The sequence below is a fragment of the Hakea prostrata genome, chromosome 6 (assembly GCF_041222555.1).
Source record: "Hakea prostrata isolate BN-2017 chromosome 6, UWA_Hpros_2, whole genome shotgun sequence".
NCBI classification, from domain to species: domain Eukaryota; kingdom Viridiplantae; phylum Streptophyta; class Magnoliopsida; order Proteales; family Proteaceae; genus Hakea; species Hakea prostrata.
The window spans coordinates 40,011,280-40,032,563 of NC_142605.1; the positions used below are offsets into that span (position 1 = coordinate 40,011,280).

General features: G+C 38.6%; 3 protein-coding genes across 8 annotated transcripts; 1 reads left to right on the forward strand and 2 right to left on the reverse strand.

Moving 5' to 3' along the window:
* Positions 1 to 579: 579 nt before the first annotated feature.
* On the forward strand, positions 580 to 2,418 carry LOC149014093 (DCD domain-containing protein NRP-B-like). The gene is made up of 5 exons (XM_089157980.1): positions 580 to 1,481; positions 1,591 to 1,691; positions 1,797 to 1,880; positions 1,981 to 2,091; positions 2,181 to 2,418. The coding sequence occupies exons 1-5, from the start codon at positions 845 to 847 to the stop codon at positions 2,220 to 2,222; spliced, it is 975 nt and encodes a 324-aa protein (XP_089014106.1). The 5' UTR covers positions 580 to 844; the 3' UTR covers positions 2,223 to 2,418.
* Positions 2,419 to 2,888: 470 nt separating this feature from the next.
* On the reverse strand, positions 2,889 to 14,014 carry LOC149014094 (starch synthase 1, chloroplastic/amyloplastic-like). 2 transcript variants are annotated; one of them, XM_089157979.1, is made up of 16 exons: positions 13,642 to 14,014; positions 13,078 to 13,439; positions 12,116 to 12,193; positions 11,893 to 12,017; positions 11,394 to 11,475; positions 9,183 to 9,356; positions 8,526 to 8,607; positions 6,691 to 6,782; positions 6,536 to 6,598; positions 6,317 to 6,406; positions 5,895 to 6,019; positions 5,686 to 5,794; positions 5,537 to 5,592; positions 5,147 to 5,186; positions 3,873 to 4,038; positions 2,889 to 3,624 (listed from the first exon to the last, which is right to left on the reverse strand). In XM_089157979.1, the coding sequence occupies exons 1-15, from the start codon at positions 13,907 to 13,909 to the stop codon at positions 3,880 to 3,882; spliced, it is 1,905 nt and encodes a 634-aa protein (XP_089014105.1). In that variant the 5' UTR covers positions 13,910 to 14,014; the 3' UTR covers positions 2,889 to 3,624; positions 3,873 to 3,879. The 2 variants fall into 2 exon arrangements, with proteins under 2 accessions (XP_089014105.1, XP_089014104.1); XM_089157978.1 differs by having other exon boundaries at positions 2,890 to 3,624; positions 3,877 to 4,038; positions 13,642 to 14,013.
* A 1,815-nt stretch (positions 14,015 to 15,829) lies between these two features.
* Positions 15,830 to 20,944, reverse strand: LOC149014095 (protein IQ-DOMAIN 21-like). 5 transcript variants are annotated; one of them, XM_089159581.1, is made up of 9 exons: positions 20,707 to 20,944; positions 20,464 to 20,585; positions 20,217 to 20,338; positions 19,992 to 20,096; positions 19,755 to 19,879; positions 18,106 to 18,408; positions 17,487 to 17,921; positions 16,309 to 16,913; positions 15,830 to 16,236 (listed from the first exon to the last, which is right to left on the reverse strand). In XM_089159581.1, the coding sequence occupies exons 5-8, from the start codon at positions 19,827 to 19,829 to the stop codon at positions 16,317 to 16,319; spliced, it is 1,410 nt and encodes a 469-aa protein (XP_089015707.1). In that variant the 5' UTR covers positions 19,830 to 19,879; positions 19,992 to 20,096; positions 20,217 to 20,338; positions 20,464 to 20,585; positions 20,707 to 20,944; the 3' UTR covers positions 15,830 to 16,236; positions 16,309 to 16,316. The 5 variants fall into 5 exon arrangements, with proteins under 5 accessions (XP_089015707.1, XP_089015708.1, XP_089015709.1 ...); XM_089159582.1 differs by having other exon boundaries at positions 15,831 to 16,913; positions 20,217 to 20,276; XM_089159583.1 differs by having other exon boundaries at positions 15,831 to 16,913; positions 20,217 to 20,283.
* Positions 20,945 to 21,284: the final 340 nt, after the last annotated feature.

Below are 21,284 nucleotides of genomic sequence, written 5' to 3' on the forward strand. Positions count from 1 at the left end.
CCACGTATGCTGAACCGTTATATAGTTCTATCCAAGGATCATAAATTCATAAAACGCCAAATCAAAGGGTGGAACCGGTCCTCTCAAAACCGGTTCAACAATTCGCTCGTTTAGAAACCAAATTGACCAATTCAACCAATTTGATTCAAATTTCTGAGACATTAGTCGATGGGTCAATTTCTTTTTGCGAGTCAATTACGCTTATCACTTAAATTTGTCTTTATCTTGAATCCAACGGTCAGAAATTGTTTGATTGAATCTAACTCTCTTGTACTGATGTAACCTACCATCATTAATTCATTGTTTTCATCAACAACTGGTCCTCCACTTTGTCGACACGTCATCACATTTCAGAATGAGGCCCATGGGGGGCGGGCCCATAAGCCCATAGAGCCCAAAAGAGACGCATGAAGAACAAGCAAAGCAGGTTTCGTCTTTATCTCTCTCACACGTCTTCTAGAAAGACGCGGTTGTGCCGTCACCGACGTGGGTCCCACTTTACTTACTCCACTTCTTGACTTGTAAAATTATCAAAAGAAATTTAAAATCATTTATTTCTTTTTGTGTTGTTCTTCACTTCTTCCCCCCCCCCACTCTTTCTGTCTGAAATGCTCTCTCTGTCCTTCTAAAGATCAACACGCCTTATCAGCTCCTTCTTCCTCGAAATTTCCCCCGAATCTTGATTTTCATCTCTAAATAGTAAGAATTTCTTACTTAAATCCATTCCTCTTGTCTTCGTCGTTAGCTCATCTATCCGTTTGCTTTTTGTCTCTGATACCTGATCTAAATAGTTAGGCCATAGTTCAGAGCTAGCTAGAGGATACTCTTAACAAATCAGAAGAAGATGGAGAACAATCAACAGTCTTTTTGGCAGTTCAGTGATCAGCTCCGGCTGCAATCGAATAATTTAGCTAATCTGTCGATCAACGACAGCATATGGGGAAATTCTTTCACCACCACGAAAAGGCCTGAAGAAAGGAAGAATTTTGATATCAGGGTTGGTGGAGACCGATCAGCAGTGTCCAGCAACAACGATTTTAATGGGTATGGCTGGAAGATGGGAAGAGGTTCTGATTTTAATTCCTTCAACGATGGCTGGAAGGTCGGGAATGGTCTTGATGGAGTTTTGAAGAACGTTGGTGTTAATGGCGTCTTCGACAAGGGTATTTATCCAAAGCCTATGTATGACAACAACAACATCATCAACAACAATAATGGCAGATTCAACATCAACCCTAACAGTAGCAGTGGCAGCAAAGGCAAGGGTATCAATAACAACGGCAAGAAGGACGAGGAGACCAAAGGTGGAAAGAAGAACAGAAACAACGACAACTCTAGCAATAGCAGTAAGAACAGCTCAGACAAGAAATTTAAAACACTTCCACCATCAGAATCTTTGCCTCGGAACGAGACTATTGGTGGTTATATCTTTGTCTGCAACAACGACACTATGCAGGAGAATCTACAAAGGCTGCTCTTTGGTATGGTTTCTTTCTTAACCCCCTTTTGCCCTTTCAGATTAGATCTAACACCAGTGAAGTTTTTTATTTTTTTTTACTTCATCTAATCTTTTAAAATCTAACTACGCAGGTCTTCCTCCTCGATACCGAGATTCAGTGCGAACCATAACACCTGGCTTGCCCCTGTTTCTGTACAACTACACCACCCACCAGATGCATGGAATCTTTGAGGTTTGTTTTTTTTTTTTTTTCCTTTTTTCTTTTTTCAAAAGTTATTTAGATTAACTTTTGGGATGACTCTGCTTTTTTAACATCTGGGTTATTGTTGTTGTTTAGGCTGCTAGCTTTGGAGGAACTAATATTGATCCAACTGCCTGGGAAGACAAGAAATGTCCAGGAGAATCTCGTTTCCCTGCTCAGGTATGAATTTCTCAGCTCACTTCAATCTCACCATGAAGTGATCAGACCTCAGAAGGAACCCAACTCATGTGATTTGTCAATTGTGTTGGTATGAAAACAGGTACGAGTTGTTATAAGGAAGATCTGTGATCCACTAGAGGAAGATGCGTTCAGGCCTGTCCTTCATCACTACGATGGCCCCAAATTCCGCCTAGAGCTCAGTGTGCCTGAGGTATGCACCAGAGAGTTTTTTAATGGAACTAACCGATTTCCTTTCTTTTCTATAATGGGTGATTGAAATGCTATTCTTGTTTGTACCAGGCAATTGGGCTCTTGGATATTTTTGCAGAGAGCAATCCTTGAATGAGAAGCCAGATAGAGACAAGAGTACAGATAGACATGCCTATGAAGAACAAGTATATATGAAGAAAAGAGAGAGAGTGTGGGGGGAGCTTTGAATAATAAATAGAATACTTTTGATTTCGGAGCACAGATCCTACTGAGATAGAACACAAAGTAGAAGAGTTCCTGATCTTTACAGTTCATATACATATATATATAGAGAGAGAGAGAGAAAGGGGGGAGGGATATATGATATTTGTATACTTGTCTGATAGAGAACCTCTGTAAAGTTTGCTTCGTTTATGACCCCTTATTTTGTCATGACAAAGTAATAAAATATAGTACATGAGGCTCTTATGAAAGTTTTTTCATTGCATTTAAGATACGGGAAATGATTGAGAGCAGTAAGAGGGGGAGAAGATGATGATATATAAGATGATGATATATGTAGCATAGCATGAAGGGAAGGATAAAATCAGGCTTTTGCAGGAGTTGGACAAGTCTTTTGTGTTTTTTCTTCTTTCGGTGTAAGAAAATAATTTTGTTGAGTCGGCAATATCGAGGACTACCAAGAAACTGCAACCAAGGAAAGGAAATGGATTACAAAGTCAAGATTGTCACCGACCCCTCCGCTAGGCAATCAGCAACACTGTTGATCCGGCTAGAAACACGAGTAAAGCAACGCTTTTCAAATTTCTGCCCTAAAAGTTGGAGAAGTCATTCCCTTTGATAGAGGACAAATTCTACATCTGTTCAAGTTCAGTTCGCTGTGCCCTAGCAGATCGTCACGGTTTTCGGGATCAGTATTTATGTTTTTTGGGGGTAACATAGGCTGGTTTTTAGTTATCAGTGTCAAGTGTGAGCATTACTACCAGTTTTTTGCTGACCATGGGCTTGCCTAAAACTTATGAATCTGCTATAACAAGAAGAAGAATAGAGAGAAAAGAAAGACCCGACTTAGATTGCTTTCTTAGCTGAGCATAGCCATAACAGCGACAAGAAAGAGATTCTCAGAAAAAGAAAATATTATTGGAGGGACTTTTGCTTGCACAGATGCATTGGACAACCACGAAACTAAATACACCAGCTGCAGTGTCGCATTCATGGCAGCAGTGGTGGTGGAAGGTGAACACTGAGTAACCAAAACACCCCTCTCATTTTTGGTAACTGCATAGATCACTGTTCCATCAACTACAATTTATAAGAGCATGGCCTTATCTCTCGAGCCTGTTTGAATTGAGATTTCTGTGGAGAAGTTGGCTGGCGCATGAATATATCAGTCCTTACTTCTGCCCTTAAATTGGAGGAAGCTCTTAGCTAATTGCCTACTTCCACCATTCTGTACTGTACAGACCTTGAAGTGACATTGGCATCGCCAATTCCCTACGACAACAACCAATAAGCCTTTGTCCCGTGCGATTCCCTGCGTTCAAGAATTTAAAACCATAGATGTCATTCACAGCGACACAAACAGAAAGAACACACATTTCGCTGCCATAAAAATTTGAGTATTTTAAAGTCAACATATCAAAGAAATCCAATTTCCTCCAGAAAATGTGACGATAGAAAGAGATTATTTATATACCCAAGAACTAGAAGTAAAATCAGTAATGTTGTATATTATAAACGTTCAGACTGAATGTTAAAAAATGGAATATATGAAAGAATTACCTACTTTTCACTGGACATAAGGTGGATCAATGAAGGCCCATTCAATGACTTGCTCATATTGAGCGGCAGCCTTGTCCCAGGTGTAGTCATTTTCCATGCCTCTCTTCATCAATCCCTCCCAAGAAGACTTGTATTCCCTGTATGTCCCAATGGCAAGCCTCAGGGCCTGTCAATCACCATGTGCATATATCAGTAAGTCTTGTTTCAAGTTTCAAGCCTTTGCAAGAAACGTTCACATGGGATGGTCAAAATAGTAATCAGCATGCATGAGAAATGCAGTTGTAGAGTTTCTTTCAAGAGAAAAATTACACACGAATGGACCAAATAATTCACATTGACATTACTACCTCTCCCTCAAACCCATTTTAATGGGATTAAAAGACTAGAATCCCTCGAACAAAAACAGATCTTCTGGAGTTATATTTAATGCATGACAATAAAATAAAAAGCCGATCTTTGCTCACCAATAGCCACACATTTTCTAAGCAAATCCAGTTCTCTTTGGATAAATTCCTCAAAAAATACAATTCGTGCAGATTCTTCCCCAAAGATTGTTTAGTTGACCCATCAGAATAAGGGACACAAAAATGCAAGACTTTCTCCTTGTTTTTACAATTCTAACCTTTGGTTATCTCAAACACATTTTTCCTTATAGATGTACTGGTCGTCCTATAAACAAATGTACATTGTTGATATGATGTGGGATTCACTATTGCATCGTACAATAAGAGTGAGACTTCATCCCACACCCCCCCAAAAAAAAAAAAAAAAAAAAAAAAAAAAAAGAAACATCAGGTGATTGTAGTACTTGGTCTGTCATTGACATCAGGTGATTGTAGTACTTGGTCTGTCATTGAAGTCTCTCTTAACCCAACCCCCTGGCGCGCGCGGGGGCCACACAAAATAGAAGAGAACCACCAAAAGTAAGGCAAAAAACTGAGGCATTCTTCATTCAGGTCATAAAGACAAGGATTCCCCAAGTTTTGTCATACTTTCAATCCATTTCTGAGGCATGCCTGAACAATGATGCTGTTCTATTGTAAAGTTCTATTGTAAAATTAGTTTCAAATGGGTTTAAAACTTGTTTGGAAGTCTAACCCGTTCTGCCCCCCCCCCCCCCCCGAATTTTGGGATTCTTACAGGATACTATTGTTATTCAATGGTGATTCCAATTCTAATTGTATTTGGTTTATTATTTTCGTGCTAAAAAGTCAAAATGCTTGAAGCTACTGAGAGACCTCTGAGTTAATAAATAAGGTAAGAATAGAACTTACCGCCAACATACTATCCATTGAAAATGGAGAAAAGGCCCACCTGTCAATCATTAAAGAGAACCATTATGAATAAGATGATATCTCAAGTGCTTCAATTAATAATTATCACAGGAGGATAAAATTTACCATGTATGCAAACCTACTTAGACATCAGGGAAAACACCAGTCAAAATTCTGACATGAACTACATAATTATTTTCACGAACAAGGGTGGTATTCAGGCCTTCAGACTAACAAGTTGAAGAAATGAAGAAGCTGAATTTCAATTTTTTATGTCATTCCAAGTTTAACGTAGCAAATGTATCTAAAAATACCATAATTCTAAAATGGTGACTAGCAGTTTAGTAAAGAATATGTCAATACTTAAGTGTTTTAGAACAGACTACATACCCAGTACCCTGACCGTAGCCTTCTTCAGCATATGGGTTAAAATTTTCCACCGTATCCTGTTATAAGAAAGAGAGTAAAAACAGAGACTTCTCATACATGTGAGCTGGACAAATGATTTGGGAATTATAGTTCCACGAAAGTTTACTCACTTTAAGCCCTCCAGTGGAATGCACGACAGGAATAGTTCCATATCTCATAGCATATAGCTGATTCAGTCCACACGGCTCAAATCTTGATGGCATCAGTAATATGTCACAGCTGTCCATTCGAATGTCAACACATTATTATTATCACTAAGTTAAGAACTCAAACGTATCACAAGAGTTACAGAAAACAGATCAGATAATAAATTCTATACCCTGCAGTTATTCTATGTGATACAGGAACACTAAATCCAACCCAGGCCCGGAACTTGTCTTTATAAGAAGATTCCAGTGCTCTCATCCAATTCTCATAAAGTGGGTCCCCAGACCCAAGCATAACCTGAAATGTATAAGATAGCTCAAGTTAGTTCTCTCTCAGTTAAGGTTTAATAACAAACAGTGGTTGACTATTTTGGATATAGCTAGGAAGTAGATACCCAGATCTTTCTGGTAGATGCTGTTTAATTTATACAATTGTTTCGGCGTAAGGGGTTTATATGTGTGTTAGCAACTAAAGCAGAGGATTGTAGCTCAGAAGGGCATGTTCACAAAATAAGATTGGATTTGTGATGACATCACCAGAGTATTTAAAAGCATCATACAAAGAAAACAAGAGGATAAAGGAAGTCCGACTTACAAATTGGACATCATCCTGCATAAGCTCTGGAATGGCTGAGAGAATAAGGTCAATACCTTTTTGGAAATCCAGTCTCCCGATGAACCCAATCTAAGAAATACACCCCAAGTTCAATTATAAAACAAGAAGGTAGAGACGAAAAGGCGGGGTGGGGGTGGGGGTGGGGGTAGGGGTTATATCCCAATTTTACCAAGGCACAGGTAGGGATTCATAGCTCACCACTGGACAATCAGGCCGCACAGCAAGGCCTAATTCCTTCTGCAAAGCAGTCTTACAGCGGACCTGCATTTTAAATCCACTTATTGCATATCCAACATATTTAGAATGATGCAAAGATAGACTAAAAAATAAATGGCTAGGAGGATCTTAGCCACCTTTCCAGAAAGGTCGTCAACAGAGTAATGGAAAGGAATATGTTTATCTGCAGCTGGGTTCCACTCAGCAACATCAATACCATTAACAATTCCTGGTAGTAACAAAAATCCGATTCAAAATTAAAACAGAAGCTGAAGATCCCCAGTGTTTTTCATTTTCTTGATGTTGAAGTAATAGAAGAAAAGCATTAAAGGACACAAAATGCATGTAAGACAGTCATGGGAATCTCACAAACTTATATGCATGGATCAGCCTCAAAAAATCCAAGATACATTTTAGATATCATCATATATGGATTATACAAGACAAAGGGGGTAATAATGAGTTGACATAAACATGTATAAGAATATATCATCCACAAACCCTACAGTATAGACAAAGTGGATCATCGCAGACTGTACAAAGGAGGGCAAAACCATTATGGTCACGGTCCCCAGCATAACCAACCATGGCTATACCAAGGAAGACCTTTTATAATAGCAATTGAAAAGGCAACATAACAGATCTTTTGCCTCACTTAAATATGATGCTATTGTTCCAGTGGTACCAGGTTAGTCAAGGATGCTAGGTATCATTACTTAACTCTGATTTAACAAATGTAACTGTTTTTGTATCTAGTTAATCTTACTTTTTTGTTTCCATTAAGAAAAAGTGCAGCTGAACTTATGTTAGTAGTAGCACAATATCCCTGTGCCCCAGTTAATAATTAAGCATTGTCTAAATCTCAATTCTACAAGGTAACCTTAAAAAATGGCTCAAACGTAACATCCAGTTATTTGGGTTTCAAATAAGATCAGAATTGGACAACAGATGGACTTTCCCGGTGTGGATTAGCAGCCTAGAACAGAAGTTCTTTTGTTCCTTCTCACTAGCTAAAGACTTCTCGAACACAAACACTTGAATATATTTCCTTCTGAAACTTTCTTTCCCATTCTCCATATTCTTGTATTGATCTTCAGTGGCAATACGACTCAAATTGGGGGAGAAAAATATTCTACACTCTTTCTAGCTTTGACGAAACCTGCATGAAGAAAGAACTCTGAATCCATAATGATTGGTGAAGATGGTTTATGCAAGAATCAGGCTGAACCACATTATACCAATCTGAAATCCAAACTTACCATGATCAGGTCCAAATTCCATTACAAGTTGTTACTTGTCAGATTTTCTCAACAAACTTTCCGGTACTCATGGTCTCATGGGTTAAAATATGGATTACTGGGCCACTCCAAAGGTCTATTGTCAATACTTCAAGGATGCAATGCAGAGAGGGCTTTGTATTTCACTGATGGAAGGAGCTTAGTTGACTAAAAATAATGAGTGCCAACTTCCATGATCATGATGCATGAAAATTATAGGTGTGAGAGGAAGGAATTGGCGGGGTTCGTAAAAGGAGTCATAAATGAAGTGTACATTCAAGTATTGCACAAGTTTGTTTCCTCTTTGGATGAAGACATCAATTCATCAAAAGATTGAGTGTTTCCTTGTAGTGTGTTGATTCACCAGCAATCTGTCAATGGTTGTTTGACAACTCTTCTTTATTATTGTTGTCCAACAGACAAAAAGCCTTAAATTCTTTTCCTTTATTAGGAGCTGATTTCAGGCTGAATTATTTAGAAAATGAGTGATTGATATTAAAGGGCCCAAAAACAACATTTCTCCTCCTTTTTTTTCGGTAGAACCACAAAAACAAAATTTAAAAGGCAGCAAAGACAGTTGTGGATTTCATTCTTTTTCTAAGCTCAAGAGCATTAGGTCAGTATATCTCAAGTTTTTGCATCCAAATTTGCATTCATAAAAATAGGACCTCGATGCATGCAGTTCAAAGGAATACCATTCAAGATGCTCTTTCGACTGGTTAGAAGTTCATTTAGACCATGTCCACCTTCAGCAGTAGTAATTTCCCAAGCGTAACCCTGCATAGAAAATAGAAGTTAACAACCTGACAGAAATAAGAAATATTGGATCTTGACACAGATACTTGGCAGGTCCACTGAAGATACAAATTATGCGGCACAATTGCCATTATCTCTAACTCATTTTCAGTTTAACAGTTCTTCCCATGAAGACTACTGTGCCAAAACTTCTTCTGGATGATAATGATGTTTTACTTTGTAATTTGAACCCTGCTTAAGCTCAATTAAGATTTATCTGAGTCATTACGCATGGTTTATTGTGAATTTCCAGGATTCATGTTCAAATAATTTGGCTAAAAGTCTTATCCTTCAAGCCAACATAATACATCCAAACCTTCAGCCTCAGCCAACACATCCAAGCCAAAAAAAATTATGGACCTAATGAGAAGAATCAAAGTATTTTTTTCCCAGGAGAGTGGCAATCTCCCAGGCTTAGCCATCAAATTTGGAGCAGAACCACATGTCCCACAAGTGCTGAAACTTCACCAGCAGATCATTCTTTCAGTTGATCATGCCACCTTATACTGGATCTAAGGTAACAATGAACTTTCAGATGTTAATAAAGCACTGATGACCTGGCTAACTGTCAGTATTCGATCAGTTGTAACAACTGCAGCCTTCAAAACATTCACCGCTTCCCCTTTGTCCAGAGCATGCATCCTAGCCCATTCAGGAAATACCCACTCCAGTGCTCCATACCATTCAGCTGGCAACCCAAAATTCCCATAAGTTGCTGCAGGCTCCACCCCCTTGTTAAAATACGAACAATTATAAGTATATTTTCAAATGAATCTGAAATGAGAATAATCTCTGATTAAAAAAAATGAAAGTTTCATGTCTGAATATAATGAGGCAGAAGAACAATCATGTTAGGTATAGCAAACAAGCAACAATGGAACTTAAATAAGCTCAACCAGTAATACACATGATCATCCAATGATTGTATTGTGATTTATCCAATCATTGTTTTCATGTAGGTTCATCACACTCTGCTGGAAAAATGGAATGAAGAAAAAGGCAACAGCAGGATATCTTGGTCAAACAGATACAATCAGTGATCTAGCAAGTAACTAGTGATCTCTTAAGCAGGATGAATGCAGTGATGGATCCTTCCAAGATACAATAGTAGCAATCTAGTTCAAGGACTGTGTAATTAACATAAGAAAAAATGTAAATTAATTTTCTTCTTAGGTGATAAAAACACTTGTTTAGAACTCAAGTAGAAAAGATATTTTAGGTAAGCGGTTATCATCTTGACTGTTTTATCGTGCCAAATAATACTTACCTTTTTCTTTGAAGTAAGTCTAATATGGTCCCTCGCACCGTCTATGAGACTTGCATTCCTAAGACTGCCAATCTTGACATGTTCATCTCTCACGAGGACCTGGTCCCCTCTCCCCCACCCCAGTCTCACACATGTTTGGAATGCGCTCCCCCATATCCTCAACTTGTCCCGAGATACCACCATTTGGTCCCCTTCACCTTCCAAAACCTTTACCACCTCCTCCGCTTGGAATCTCCTCCGCTCCCCCCATCCCCCTGTCCCTTGGTCCCATTTGCTTTGGTTCAAAGGCCACATTCCCCGTCATTCCCTCACCCTTTGGAGAGCCATCAACCATGCTCTCCCTACCCAAACCTTCCTCATTAGCCGCCACATCACCGCTAACCCTAGTTGCACCCTTTGCTAGAGTGGTTCAGAGGACATTGACCACCTTTTCTTCTCCTATACCTTCTCCCGTCCCCTTTGGGATAGAGCCCTTGCATCTATTTGGCCCCGCTCAAGACGCTCACACGGGTTTGTTCGTGATTGGTATTGGATTTTGAGGAATTTTGCTGGTCACTCCATTTGTGATCTCCTTGGCAAGCTTGTCTTTAGTGCCGTCATCCATCACATTTGGTGGGAGCGCAACCTTAGAAGATGGACCCCCAAATCTCAATCCTTGGACGTGATTTGGAAAGCCATCTCCTTTGATGTTTCTTCTAGATTGATTTCCCTCCCCCATCCCCCTATTGCCGACAACCCAAGAAATAGGTTAATTGTTAGTTTATGGGGCCTCAGTTGCTCGTTCCTCCCCCCCCCTCTTTCTTTTTGTTTTTGCTCCCCCGTAATCTCTTGTAGTTTTGCTTGTTGCTTTTAATATATTATTTATTCATCCCAAAAAAAAAAAGTCTAATATTGTCATCTAGTTTAATGGGTTGGTGAAAACTACAGCTTGTAAATGATTGATTTTGAGTTCTGTTCTGAGAGGAAGTGATCAGGCATGAAACCCTGGGGGATCCTAGATTAATCATTTGTACGTCATCTTATTCTTCTTACTCATTGCTGATTTTTTTTTCTTTTTTCTTCTACCTCATAAAATTAGATTCCTTTTTCTAATCTAAGCACTCAAGCCTGCATTATTTGCAACCATGGTATACCAAATGAAATGACTATACCACTGGAGCCACCAATCTCTCCAAAGTTCTAACAAACAAATCATATATCTCATATTGTAGAACAAGAGCTGAAGATCTTTAAACCAATTAACCAAGGAAGTTCGACAGACTCAGGACTCACAAACTGACACATGGACAAGGTACCTATGCATACTCATGGTCTACTTTACAGTTGGACCACTTGAACCAAATGATCAATAAAACAATTCGGGTGTTGGGAAAAACAGTATGATTAATGTTTCAATTGTCTATGCACTACCCATATCATAATAATCAATATATGTTATCCTTATAGTCAATTATTACCATGCAACACCCAAAGCAGGAGCAACAGTGCCAAAACTATATACCTGATGAGCTAGGTTATGTAAGACAAGTACACTGCGAGCATCCTTGTAAACTCCATGCGGCCGATACTTGGCCGCCAAAAGGCTGAACCACAAATAGTACTCGAGAAGATCAGTACTTATTCAATGTTATGAGCATACAAGAATATTGTCTGATAAAGAATAAGGGGGGCTTTCCGCACATAAAATCCCCTCCATTTGAATGAACATAAAAATGCTTTCCAACTTGTGATAACCTAGAGGCAAGTTAGAAATAAGAGTAAAATAGCAGACTATGCTTACATCCTCTAAGAAAGAAGATAAAGAAAGCATTTCTGACGACCAGATGAAAGGCTCGATATTTAAAACAATCTTCACATTATACAGCACTAAAATCCTTGACTTCTGAATGAGCACCAGCCTCTTTTAAGAAGCATACTGTATGCATTTAAAGAGTAAGCAAAACATGAAAAGAAATAGGAATTAAGATATCTCCAACACAAAATCAAAGTAGAACACATACACTGGAACAAGGCCTGCATGCCAATCATTAACAAGGAACAGACACTTGTCGCCATACGTGGACCCTCTCAGTGGAATTACCAACGGAGCTTCACATGCTGCATAGCAGAGCAATGTGAATCGGAACTGTAAAAATGAAGATGGAAAGTCTTGTCAATAACAAGAGAATGGATCCAAATAATGGCAATCAAGCTAAATTCACCACCAGAAAACCGAAAAGTCACCTGATTATCACCAAAAGCACCATGACTATCACCATAGGGATTTCCAGGTCTGTGATAAGAAGGATGATCTACAAATACCTAAAGAAAAATAAAGTTTAGTCCCTATTTTGGGCCACAATGACAATTCAAATTAGAAGGGGTCTCCATCCAATATGATGTGTTGATTAATGAAATGTAAAAAAGAAAAATAAATAAATAAATAAAACAAGCCCTTTCACAACAAATAATCATAGCAAGACAGTTCTAATATATTGTAAAACAATATTTTTTTAAGTCCGAACTGGAGACTGGGATGTTCTCTATAACCCCTTCAGGATTTGAGATCCCAAACTAAATTTTGGTCTTCCCTTTTTCTTAAATCAAGATACTCCTGTAATGAAAATTCCCCTTGGGTGTCCTTTTTTTTTAAGTTTTTTTATTATTAAATATCAAAAGTCAATTCTCTTTTTCAGGAAATATTTTGATAAATATCTTTCCCTTGTTCCATGGCATTTTATTCCGTCTATTTTTAAAAAAAATTCTGAATACATAAAAACACTAAACCTATGCAAATTGGTTCTCACAAGTCCTTCTTCCTAACTAGAATACAACAACAACATCATGAACTTAGCTTTATTCCAGATAAACTAGCTTTCCTAGTCCCAACAGTCAGCATGAGCCTCATCATCCCACCACCAAGTCACCCTACAAGAATGATGTTTCCTTATAAGTTCACCTAAAACATCTTTGACAACCTTTTTAATACAAACAGTAATCTCATTCCACATACTATTAGTTAAAAAAAACATGATTTTTTGAAAATTAATTTTCATCTTTAGGTTCTAGGCAAGGAAAATATTTACTTATATAATATAAAAACTTAAATAGAGAAAAAAAATTACAAGGCCCAACAAATTATTAGGTTAGGGGAGGAAGAGGGAGAGAAAAAATTCGGTGAACATCATGAAGTATCATTTGCTTACCCAATCAACACCTGCTCTATACTCATGGAAGAATGCGACTTCATGTAACCCATCAAAACAAGGGATCTTTATGCGGCAATTAACATCAAATGCACCATCATAAATTTTATCCTTCGGACCACCATGTATATATCTTGGTGAAACTACCATAACGTGATGCCCACGGGCAGCAAGCGCAATAGGTAGAGAGCCACAGACATCCCCTAAGCCTCCCGTCTTAGAATAAGGCGCCACTTCAGAAGTAACAAAAACAATGTTATGGGTAACTCTGCTTGGAGGTTTCTCCTCTTCGTGAACACCGTTGGTTGCTTCTGCTTTGGCACTAGCTTTTTCTAAATCAGGTTTGACAAGTTCTTTTGCCCCTATATCCAAGTAGTGATAAAAAAAATTATCAGGGTCCAAGCGTAAGAAATTTTCTGGAGATTTCACTTCCATTAGTAGCTTCCTTCAATAATCATAGGTTCAAGCTTCAACAAACATTGGAAATATAAATCGTAAAATCAATAGATAATATATAGATAAAGCAACAAGAATGAATTGAAACCCTAGGGGAAGTAAGCTCACCATTCTCAGGGAATAGCTGAACACTATTTGAAGAACCATCTCCATCCTTCCTCCTAGTGACTTCGACAGGGTATTCATCTCGTAAGTTGCAGTACTCACTCTTATATGTACCTGCTATCGATCTTCTGAGCAACAGAGAAGCACCGTCTTTCCGACTTCTCCACGGAGCAAAACCTTGTGGCCGAACAACACCGAAATTTACTTGATTCTCCGACGAGTCTAGAGACGATTTGCAAATGACAGTACCGCCGATTCGCAGCGCCTCCATTGAAGAATCAAAATGAGACAAAATGTATCAAAAGCTTCACTGGTGAAGAGGAGCCAGTATCTAACAGAGCATCAGAGCAAGAATCAAGAATTGTCTCCAAACAAAAGGGGAAGGGAAGTAGGAACCAAGAATCTATAGCTGATGAGGACACCTGTTGCCCAAGTCACATCAGTACACATGGCATCTGGACGTGAAGACACGTGTACTCGAAGAAAGTATCTTTGAGCGAGGCTTCACAGTCAGACGTCGGTAAGCAAAAAAAAAAAAAAACACTCAGACGTCACAGCTGGACACGTCATCTTCACTGCGCACCATTCACGCAGTTGTGGATTGGGAAATCTCAACGGTAGTCCACCGACTCCACCCCGTTCGAGCTTCTAACAACCCAAACTGAAATTACTACTTCAGACCGGTTTTTTGGGGTCCGGATCCTCTCCCACCATAGAGGGCAAATTTTTTGCTCTATAATTAGAATAATAACATGATCTAACAGCAATATCGTTTTTTTCCAGGAAAAAATCTTGAGAGTTCATGAATCAAAAATCTGCTCTATCAGGGAGGAATTTTATTTTCAGATTGAATACGTATTATTAATCTATCCATATAGATTGAAAATTTTATTCTCTATGTGAGTAGAGGATTCAGTTTGAGCCGCATAATTTAAAATTCCAACTGACTTTTGAGTATGAATCACCTCTCTAAGAAGAGAAATATATGCAAAATGCACGTGAATCCTGACCTTATTTTGTAGTGAAAAAATATCAAAAGAACACATACCACTCCCGTGGTTGGGAGGTGATACAAAATTGAATTTTCTAGGCTGGGCTGGGATTGGACTGTCCCAGCAGCCCCACTAGCTTTGGGCTCTCTTATTTTCTTGATTGGTTATAATTAAAGAAAGGATAACAACTTGGGAAATTGGCATGAGTGGTTCAGAAAGATAGAATAACCAAATCAGAAGGTGGTTCACAGATTCTAAGAACCACAGAATTTGGAAGGTCATCATTAAACCACAGCCAGTTAATAGCAAACGACCCGTATCAGCAACATGGATACGAAGGTTATCGGAATTACATGGAGTGGAATTCAAGGCGGAGTTGATAATGTATTCTAAAATGATAAACACCAATTACTTAACAAATCAACCGCCGCCACCACCTGAGATTCTTTCTTTAAAGCTAAATCTAATCGAATGCAGAAGCCTCAGCCTCTCCCACCTTGAGTCCTTGACGGCTGACGCTATCAACCATCTAAGATAACATCATCAACATTTTAAGGTTGAGATGATAGGCATCAGAAACGAATATTCATAACTTTTGGGTTCATGGACTCAAGTGCTTGATACAAAGCTAGTGATGAAATAAAGAATTATATAAAATTTTATAATCGGACAAAAATAATAAAGAAATATAATTCGACAATAAATTATACATTGCATATCTTTTATTTGTGGGAAATACAATGAGTGACCTACCATACTCTAATAAACGTCTGTTTTTTGTTTTTTTTTTTTTAATAGAAAAAATCTACTTGAAAAGAATTCAAATAAACCGTAGAGAAGCTGGCATCAATACTCATTGTTTTGACAACACAAATATAATTAACCCACGATAGATAGATATGTATATAGTAATTAGGACCAGACACGATTTTAACCGCCCAAAATAAAAGACAGGAACGTTAACCAAAAAAATAAAAGACTGAAACCTCAAATTTTCAAAAGTTAATATTTAATCACAAGATTATTTCAAAGCTTTTGAAATTCTTCCTCATGGGTTTAATTTCTTAATTATAAATGCCTTCAAGGCCTAATCCATGCCAAACACAACCACCAAATTCAAAAAACAATGAGATAAAATTGTTTAAAATGTTAAAACATTGATTTTTTTTTTTTTGGGTAGAAACGTGGAATATATTTAAATTGGATAGATTATAAATAGACCTCTTAAATTTACAATCAATTACATCTACTACGCATAAAAATAAATTAATTATGAATACCCTTGCTGTTAATATCATTATTTAGCTACTACATAACAATAAGAGGGTATTTATAATTGACTTCTTTACAGGGGTAATAGACATAATTGATTATAGATATAGGTGATCTATATATAATTTGCCCATTTAACTTCAATATATAACAATAAACCTATAAAATTTTATTACAAAGAAATTAAAACATAAAATATGAACACCCACAGACGCATATAGATATAGTCCACTCAAACCTCAAGACTACGGGGCCATCCACAGAGCATAGTCCAACCCAACATGATTCACTAAGCCCATCTGCAAACACTTTTTCTTTCACGGTAGAAGCCCACCTGCAAACTCAAGATTTAAAGAGTGCCGTAGAAGAAGATAAAAAACTATCACACAGATGCAACTGTTATTACCGACAGCCTTAAAATGTTCCCAAGTCATACCCACGAACAAAAGGCAAAGCACGGTCAGCACCACCACTAGAATCCAGCCCATAACCACCACGTCTCCGTGTTAGTGAAGGGAGCCCATTAGCTTTTGGGCTTGGGCTTCTTGGAGCCTGATAGGTTAGTACTGTCCCTCCACCTGAACTCGATGAATCACAACCTTGGTAGGACCCACTCTTTGTTGATGGATTCCACTCGGATCCAAAAGGAACCCGCTGTTTGGTGGGACCCTGGCTTCGAAACTTGGCTTTTGCTGATTGTGTGGCTGCCATGTAGCTTGGGATGCTGTCTGAGCCCGTCTGGCGCTGTTGCCTGGACCGGAACTGGGCCGAGTCAAATGGGCTCCCATGGCGGCTCATGTTGGATACCGGGTCTAAACGAGTAGGAGTTACCATATCCAGCTCAACGGTCTTCTCTGACGTGTCATCTGAATTGGCTTGGCGTAGAGGAACATAGGATCCCCCATGTGCTAACAAGTGGCCAGCTTGCCATGGTTGTGTTACCATCCATCGCTCAAGCCAGTTCCATCCCCATTGTGGCTTCTCCGGTTCCACCACATTCTGATGTTGTTGCTGTCAACGATACATAAAAAAAATATGATCTTCGAAAAACTGGTAGGATCTTCGCTGGTGTTACTTACGTGGTGATGCATATGGTGCCAAGCATTGGATGGATCATGGATGTCATGTGTATATCATGAAATTCTAACCGCTCAAAATACCATGGGTTCACATAATCAACTTTGAGAAGAAGAAAAAAATCGATGTTTCCTTTGAATAAAACAGTGATTTGAATGGCTAGGATTTAATAGAACCATGTGGTGCCCATGGGCACCATAGGCACCACCATTTCAACAGCACTAGCCTAACAATATGTTCAAAATTTGGGGCCGGGGGTGTTGCCTACAGTGCCCAATATTAGACAGATGCTACATGAATTTTATAAAATCTCAATTGTTCAAAACACCATGAGCACAAATAACTAATTTCAAACAAAAAAATAGATTTTTCTATGAAACAAACCAAACCATGTTTTGACTGATCGAGTAAAGGGTCATATCCATCCAACACCCGACACCATAGGCACTACAATGTTAGAAGCAGAAGATCCTCAAAATTTTGGCGGTAAAGCAAGAGAGGCGTTACCTGATAGGAGGCATAAGCAAGGGCTCTTTCTCTCCTAAACGTGGCATCACTTCTGCGCTGAGAGTTCTCTTTAACGGTCTCCAAGCTTAGGTGTCTACCGTCCCAGTTGCTGCTTTCCATCAATGAGTTTCTTGGATACCGATATGGGCTCTGATTATTCAGTCTCTGTCGTCGGTCATGCTCTTCTCCTTCGTCGTTGTAGTCGTAATTGCCATAGGTTCCTCTCCTTCGCTGTCCTTCTTCATGATCTTGATCCTCTCTTCTCTGAAATTTCTCGTGGGTCAATTGGATCCTCCTAGCTCTTACTCTTGCTTGAACACGTACGAGGGCTTGCATGCACTTCATGGTCATCTGGGCTTGTTTCCTCACATTGTGACCCCGCACTAGGGCCTGTAACCTCACCAGTCCCTTTAATGCTCTCAGAGCACGTCGGGCCTACGGTTTATACGACACCAATCACACTCAAAACTTGATTGTATTGCAAGACAGACACAAAAATGAGTCTAATAGAGTCTAATTCACCTTCTCGTCGGGAGAGCATACCATGCTTGTCGCATTGTGACAAAACATCAAGTGGTAAGTGCTCCCCTAATGGGAAGGTGATCAAAATATTGCTTACCAGATAGCCTCTATAAAAGGACTGGATGAGGATGGCAGCTCTTTCTTCTTTGGAGTAACGGCCATAACCTGCCAATCGAACAACTTTGGCCGCAGCTTGGGCAGCTGCAACTGCAGCTTCTGCCGCGGCAGCAGTGGCAGCGGCCACAGCTATTGCATGGTTTCTTTCTTCGGAGGTCAACGTAGAAACCTCTGATGTGCTTTCATTATTTGTACCATCTGGTGATGTTTCAACAGGGAAATTCTCAAACGACACTGTATCTGGCGTCTCTGTACGCTCCCGTTTCTCCAACACAATCGTTTTCTGTAAATCCGGATTATAACACACAATTAATTAGAGCTTTCAGTAAAATTAAACTTCCATTTCATAATCTGCAATTCTTAAGAGGTGATGTAGAAGTATCATAAAGAGGCACATGATGATGGCGACGAAGAAGCAAGATGGGTTGTGGCTGTGACGGAGGCACCATCAACAGTAGTGTCCTAATCGGTACAGTTGTACAAAAGGAACCAATCCCGTGAAATAATTCACGTTCATATTTGTCACAGATCAATCCAGAATATATTAAATCTGGGCCTTAAAATAGCCATGAACTCTAGGTGCTGGTATCTAGTATCGATTGGTCACATCGATCAACTGAATCTTGGTTAGTATCAATATTCAAGAAATTAATAAGAAAATGCAACGTTGGATAATCTACTTAATGGACACAGGATTTCATCATTTTCAAACCACAAGCAGGAGTGGGATATGAACAACCTGAAGCTGATAAAGAAATTCTTAATGTGAAAATATTTATGACAATAAAGTCTTACCTTCCTCATTTAGTCTTCTTGTTGAATTTCCACATCAGAAATCAGAAAGTCATACGGTATTCTCAACTGATGGATTCAAATTGTTATTAACATCTTCTAATATGATCAAATTTAAATAATTTTACCGAAAAAAAATTACAATTAATCATTAGATGAGTTATTGAATGGACTCTTAATATATTAGATCAAATCTCACCCATGGTAACCATTACAAATCATCAAAAGGACTCTTAATATATTATCCTTTTTTCTATTTTTCTCTTGCTGTCTTTGTCATCTTTAATTTAAATTTCATCGGATTTTATTGTTAAATTTCATCCAATTTTACAGGGTTATCTCGTAATTAAAGTGTTTCTTAAACCAATTCTAGTCCCAGCTTGTAAGTTTAAAACATGTTGTGGGTTTACTTGATCCCCAAACCCTGCAAATTTGTAAAATACCCATTAATGTTTGGTGGGAACTTGCTTTTAGAATTAGGTAAGCAGGTAGCAAAAGTTGCTCTATCATGATTCATAAACAAATTGGACTACCTAAGTTTTGTATTGTTTAATTTGCAAGTAAAGGTTTGCCCATATACAGTAATGATTAATGAATCAATGAAAGATAACCGCCTCGGCAAATCAGTCCATCTGCACTCAAACGTCCCTATCTAAACGGGATTTTTAGACGGAAGCCAGAACCACAAAATTGTCAAAATTGATATTCAAAATTAATGCCCGAAAACTGCAAGATCTCATCATTTGATCTCATCGAGTAAATGCAAAATCTCTATTTAGAAATTTATATAACAGAGAAATGCAGGAAAAAAAGTGGAGAGTTTTTCAGATGAAATACCTTCTTATGGAAATCTTTAGAAGACGGCCTGAATACTTTCTTCACAGTCGTGAACCAGCTCCCCTTTTTCCCCATTCCGCTTTAAGAGAAGGCCGGAGCGCCCACAATTCCCAATATTTACGAAACTGAAAGCAACAAAAAAAAATTATCTATTCATTCAAGCGAAAAGAATTTAAAGCACATGAGATGAAAGCAGCGGAAACCAGAAATCCACTAAATGCGAGAACAAATCAATACCAGTCTGAATTTCGTAAGAAGTAACTCAACACGCTCTGCTACTTCTCCATTCCTCTTCGACAAGCCGACACTCCGGATCGGCCACGATTCACAATATCTATAAAACTGAAATAAGAAAACAAATTAACCGTGTTCGACAAGAAGGAAAGAAAAAAAACTAAATCACATGAAATTGAAGGAGCAGAAACCAGAAATCCACTAAATACGATAGGAGAAGAAGAATACCAGTCTGGATTTCGGAAGAAGGAATTCAGTGCGTTCTGCTACTTCTCTGTATCTTCATCGCTGAAATCTCCATTACACTTCAAAATGTTAGAGATCGGCCACGATATCCAATATGTACACAACTGAAATCAACGAAACAAGTTAACTGTGTTCATTCAAGAAAGAAGAAGAAAAAAATCTAAAATCACATGAGATTAAAGGAGCAGAAACCAGAATCCACTATATGCGAGAAGAAAAAAATGAATACCAGTTCGGATTTCGGAAGAGGGAAACCAGTGAGTTCTGCTACTTCTTCATGTCTTCATCGCTGAAATCTCCGTTCCATTTCGAAAGGTTAGAGATCGGCCACGATTTTCAATAGTTGTACACCTGAAATCAACCAAACAAGTTAACTGTGTGCATTCAAGTGATAATAATCCAAAATCACATGAAAATAAAGAAGCAGAAACCAGAAATCCACTAAATGCTAGAGAAACAAAAAAATGAATACCAGTTTGGAATTTGGAAGAGGCAAATCAGTGCGTTCTGCTACTTCTTCATATCTTCATCGCTGTAATCTCCATTACATTTCAAAAGGTTAGAGATGAAGATAATTGCGTCTGCTAGGGCGAAGATTCAGGGTAACGGCAGCAGTCGCGGGTGGTGTGGTGAGAGGTTAGTGTCTGAGAGAGAGGAGTGAAAAATAAGGGAAGAAAGAAATCAGAGTGAGTGAAGTGGGTGCCGCCATAGCTGTATCTGGCAGGTAGTAACTGCAAGCCCGCGAAACCGCCGTTCGTATTTATGGTTTTCACGGGTGGGCCTTTTTCCTGAGGTCTCAACTCTACATACTACGGTCTACGTCCGCCGTACAGATGACGGTTCATCTTTTGGGCCATGAAATCTCTCAACGGTGCTGATCAAATCAGAGCAGCCTGTTCCGACTGATCTATCTAGATTGGAATCGATCGTAAAGGCTACTTTGTTTGCACTAAATAGGGTGAAAAAAATTATTAAAAAAAAACAAAAAACATGTGAGCATATATGGAATGGAAAATTTATTCAATTCATTTTCCATCTATTTCTTTGTAA

Excerpts from the sequence above, each read along its gene's own strand:
- LOC149014093 (XM_089157980.1), top strand. The coding sequence starts at position 845 with ATGGAGAACAATCAACAGTCTTTTTGGCAGTTCAGTGATCAGCTCCGG. Across the intron at positions 1,482-1,590 it reads TCTACAAAGGCTGCTCTTTG|GTCTTCCTCCTCGATACCGA; the intron begins GTATGGTTTCTT and ends CTAACTACGCAG. Across the intron at positions 1,881-1,980 it reads AATCTCGTTTCCCTGCTCAG|GTACGAGTTGTTATAAGGAA; the intron begins GTATGAATTTCT and ends GTATGAAAACAG.
- LOC149014094 (XM_089157979.1), bottom strand. The coding sequence starts at position 13,909 with ATGGAGGCGCTGCGAATCGGCGGTACTGTCATTTGCAAATCGTCTCTA. Across the intron at positions 6,783-8,525 it reads TCGAAAGAGCATCTTGAATG|GAATTGTTAATGGTATTGAT; the intron begins GTATTCCTTTGA and ends TGTTACTACCAG. Across the intron at positions 4,039-5,146 it reads CAATGGATAGTATGTTGGCG|GCCCTGAGGCTTGCCATTGG; the intron begins GTAAGTTCTATT and ends GGTGATTGACAG.
- LOC149014095 (XM_089159581.1), bottom strand. The coding sequence starts at position 19,829 with ATGGGGAAAAAGGGGAGCTGGTTCACGACTGTGAAGAAAGTATTCAGG. Across the intron at positions 18,409-19,754 it reads CTAAAGATTTCCATAAGAAG|AAAACGATTGTGTTGGAGAA; the intron begins GTATTTCATCTG and ends CCGGATTTACAG. Across the intron at positions 16,914-17,486 it reads TTGCTTATGCCTCCTATCAG|CAACAACATCAGAATGTGGT; the intron begins GTAACGCCTCTC and ends TATCGTTGACAG.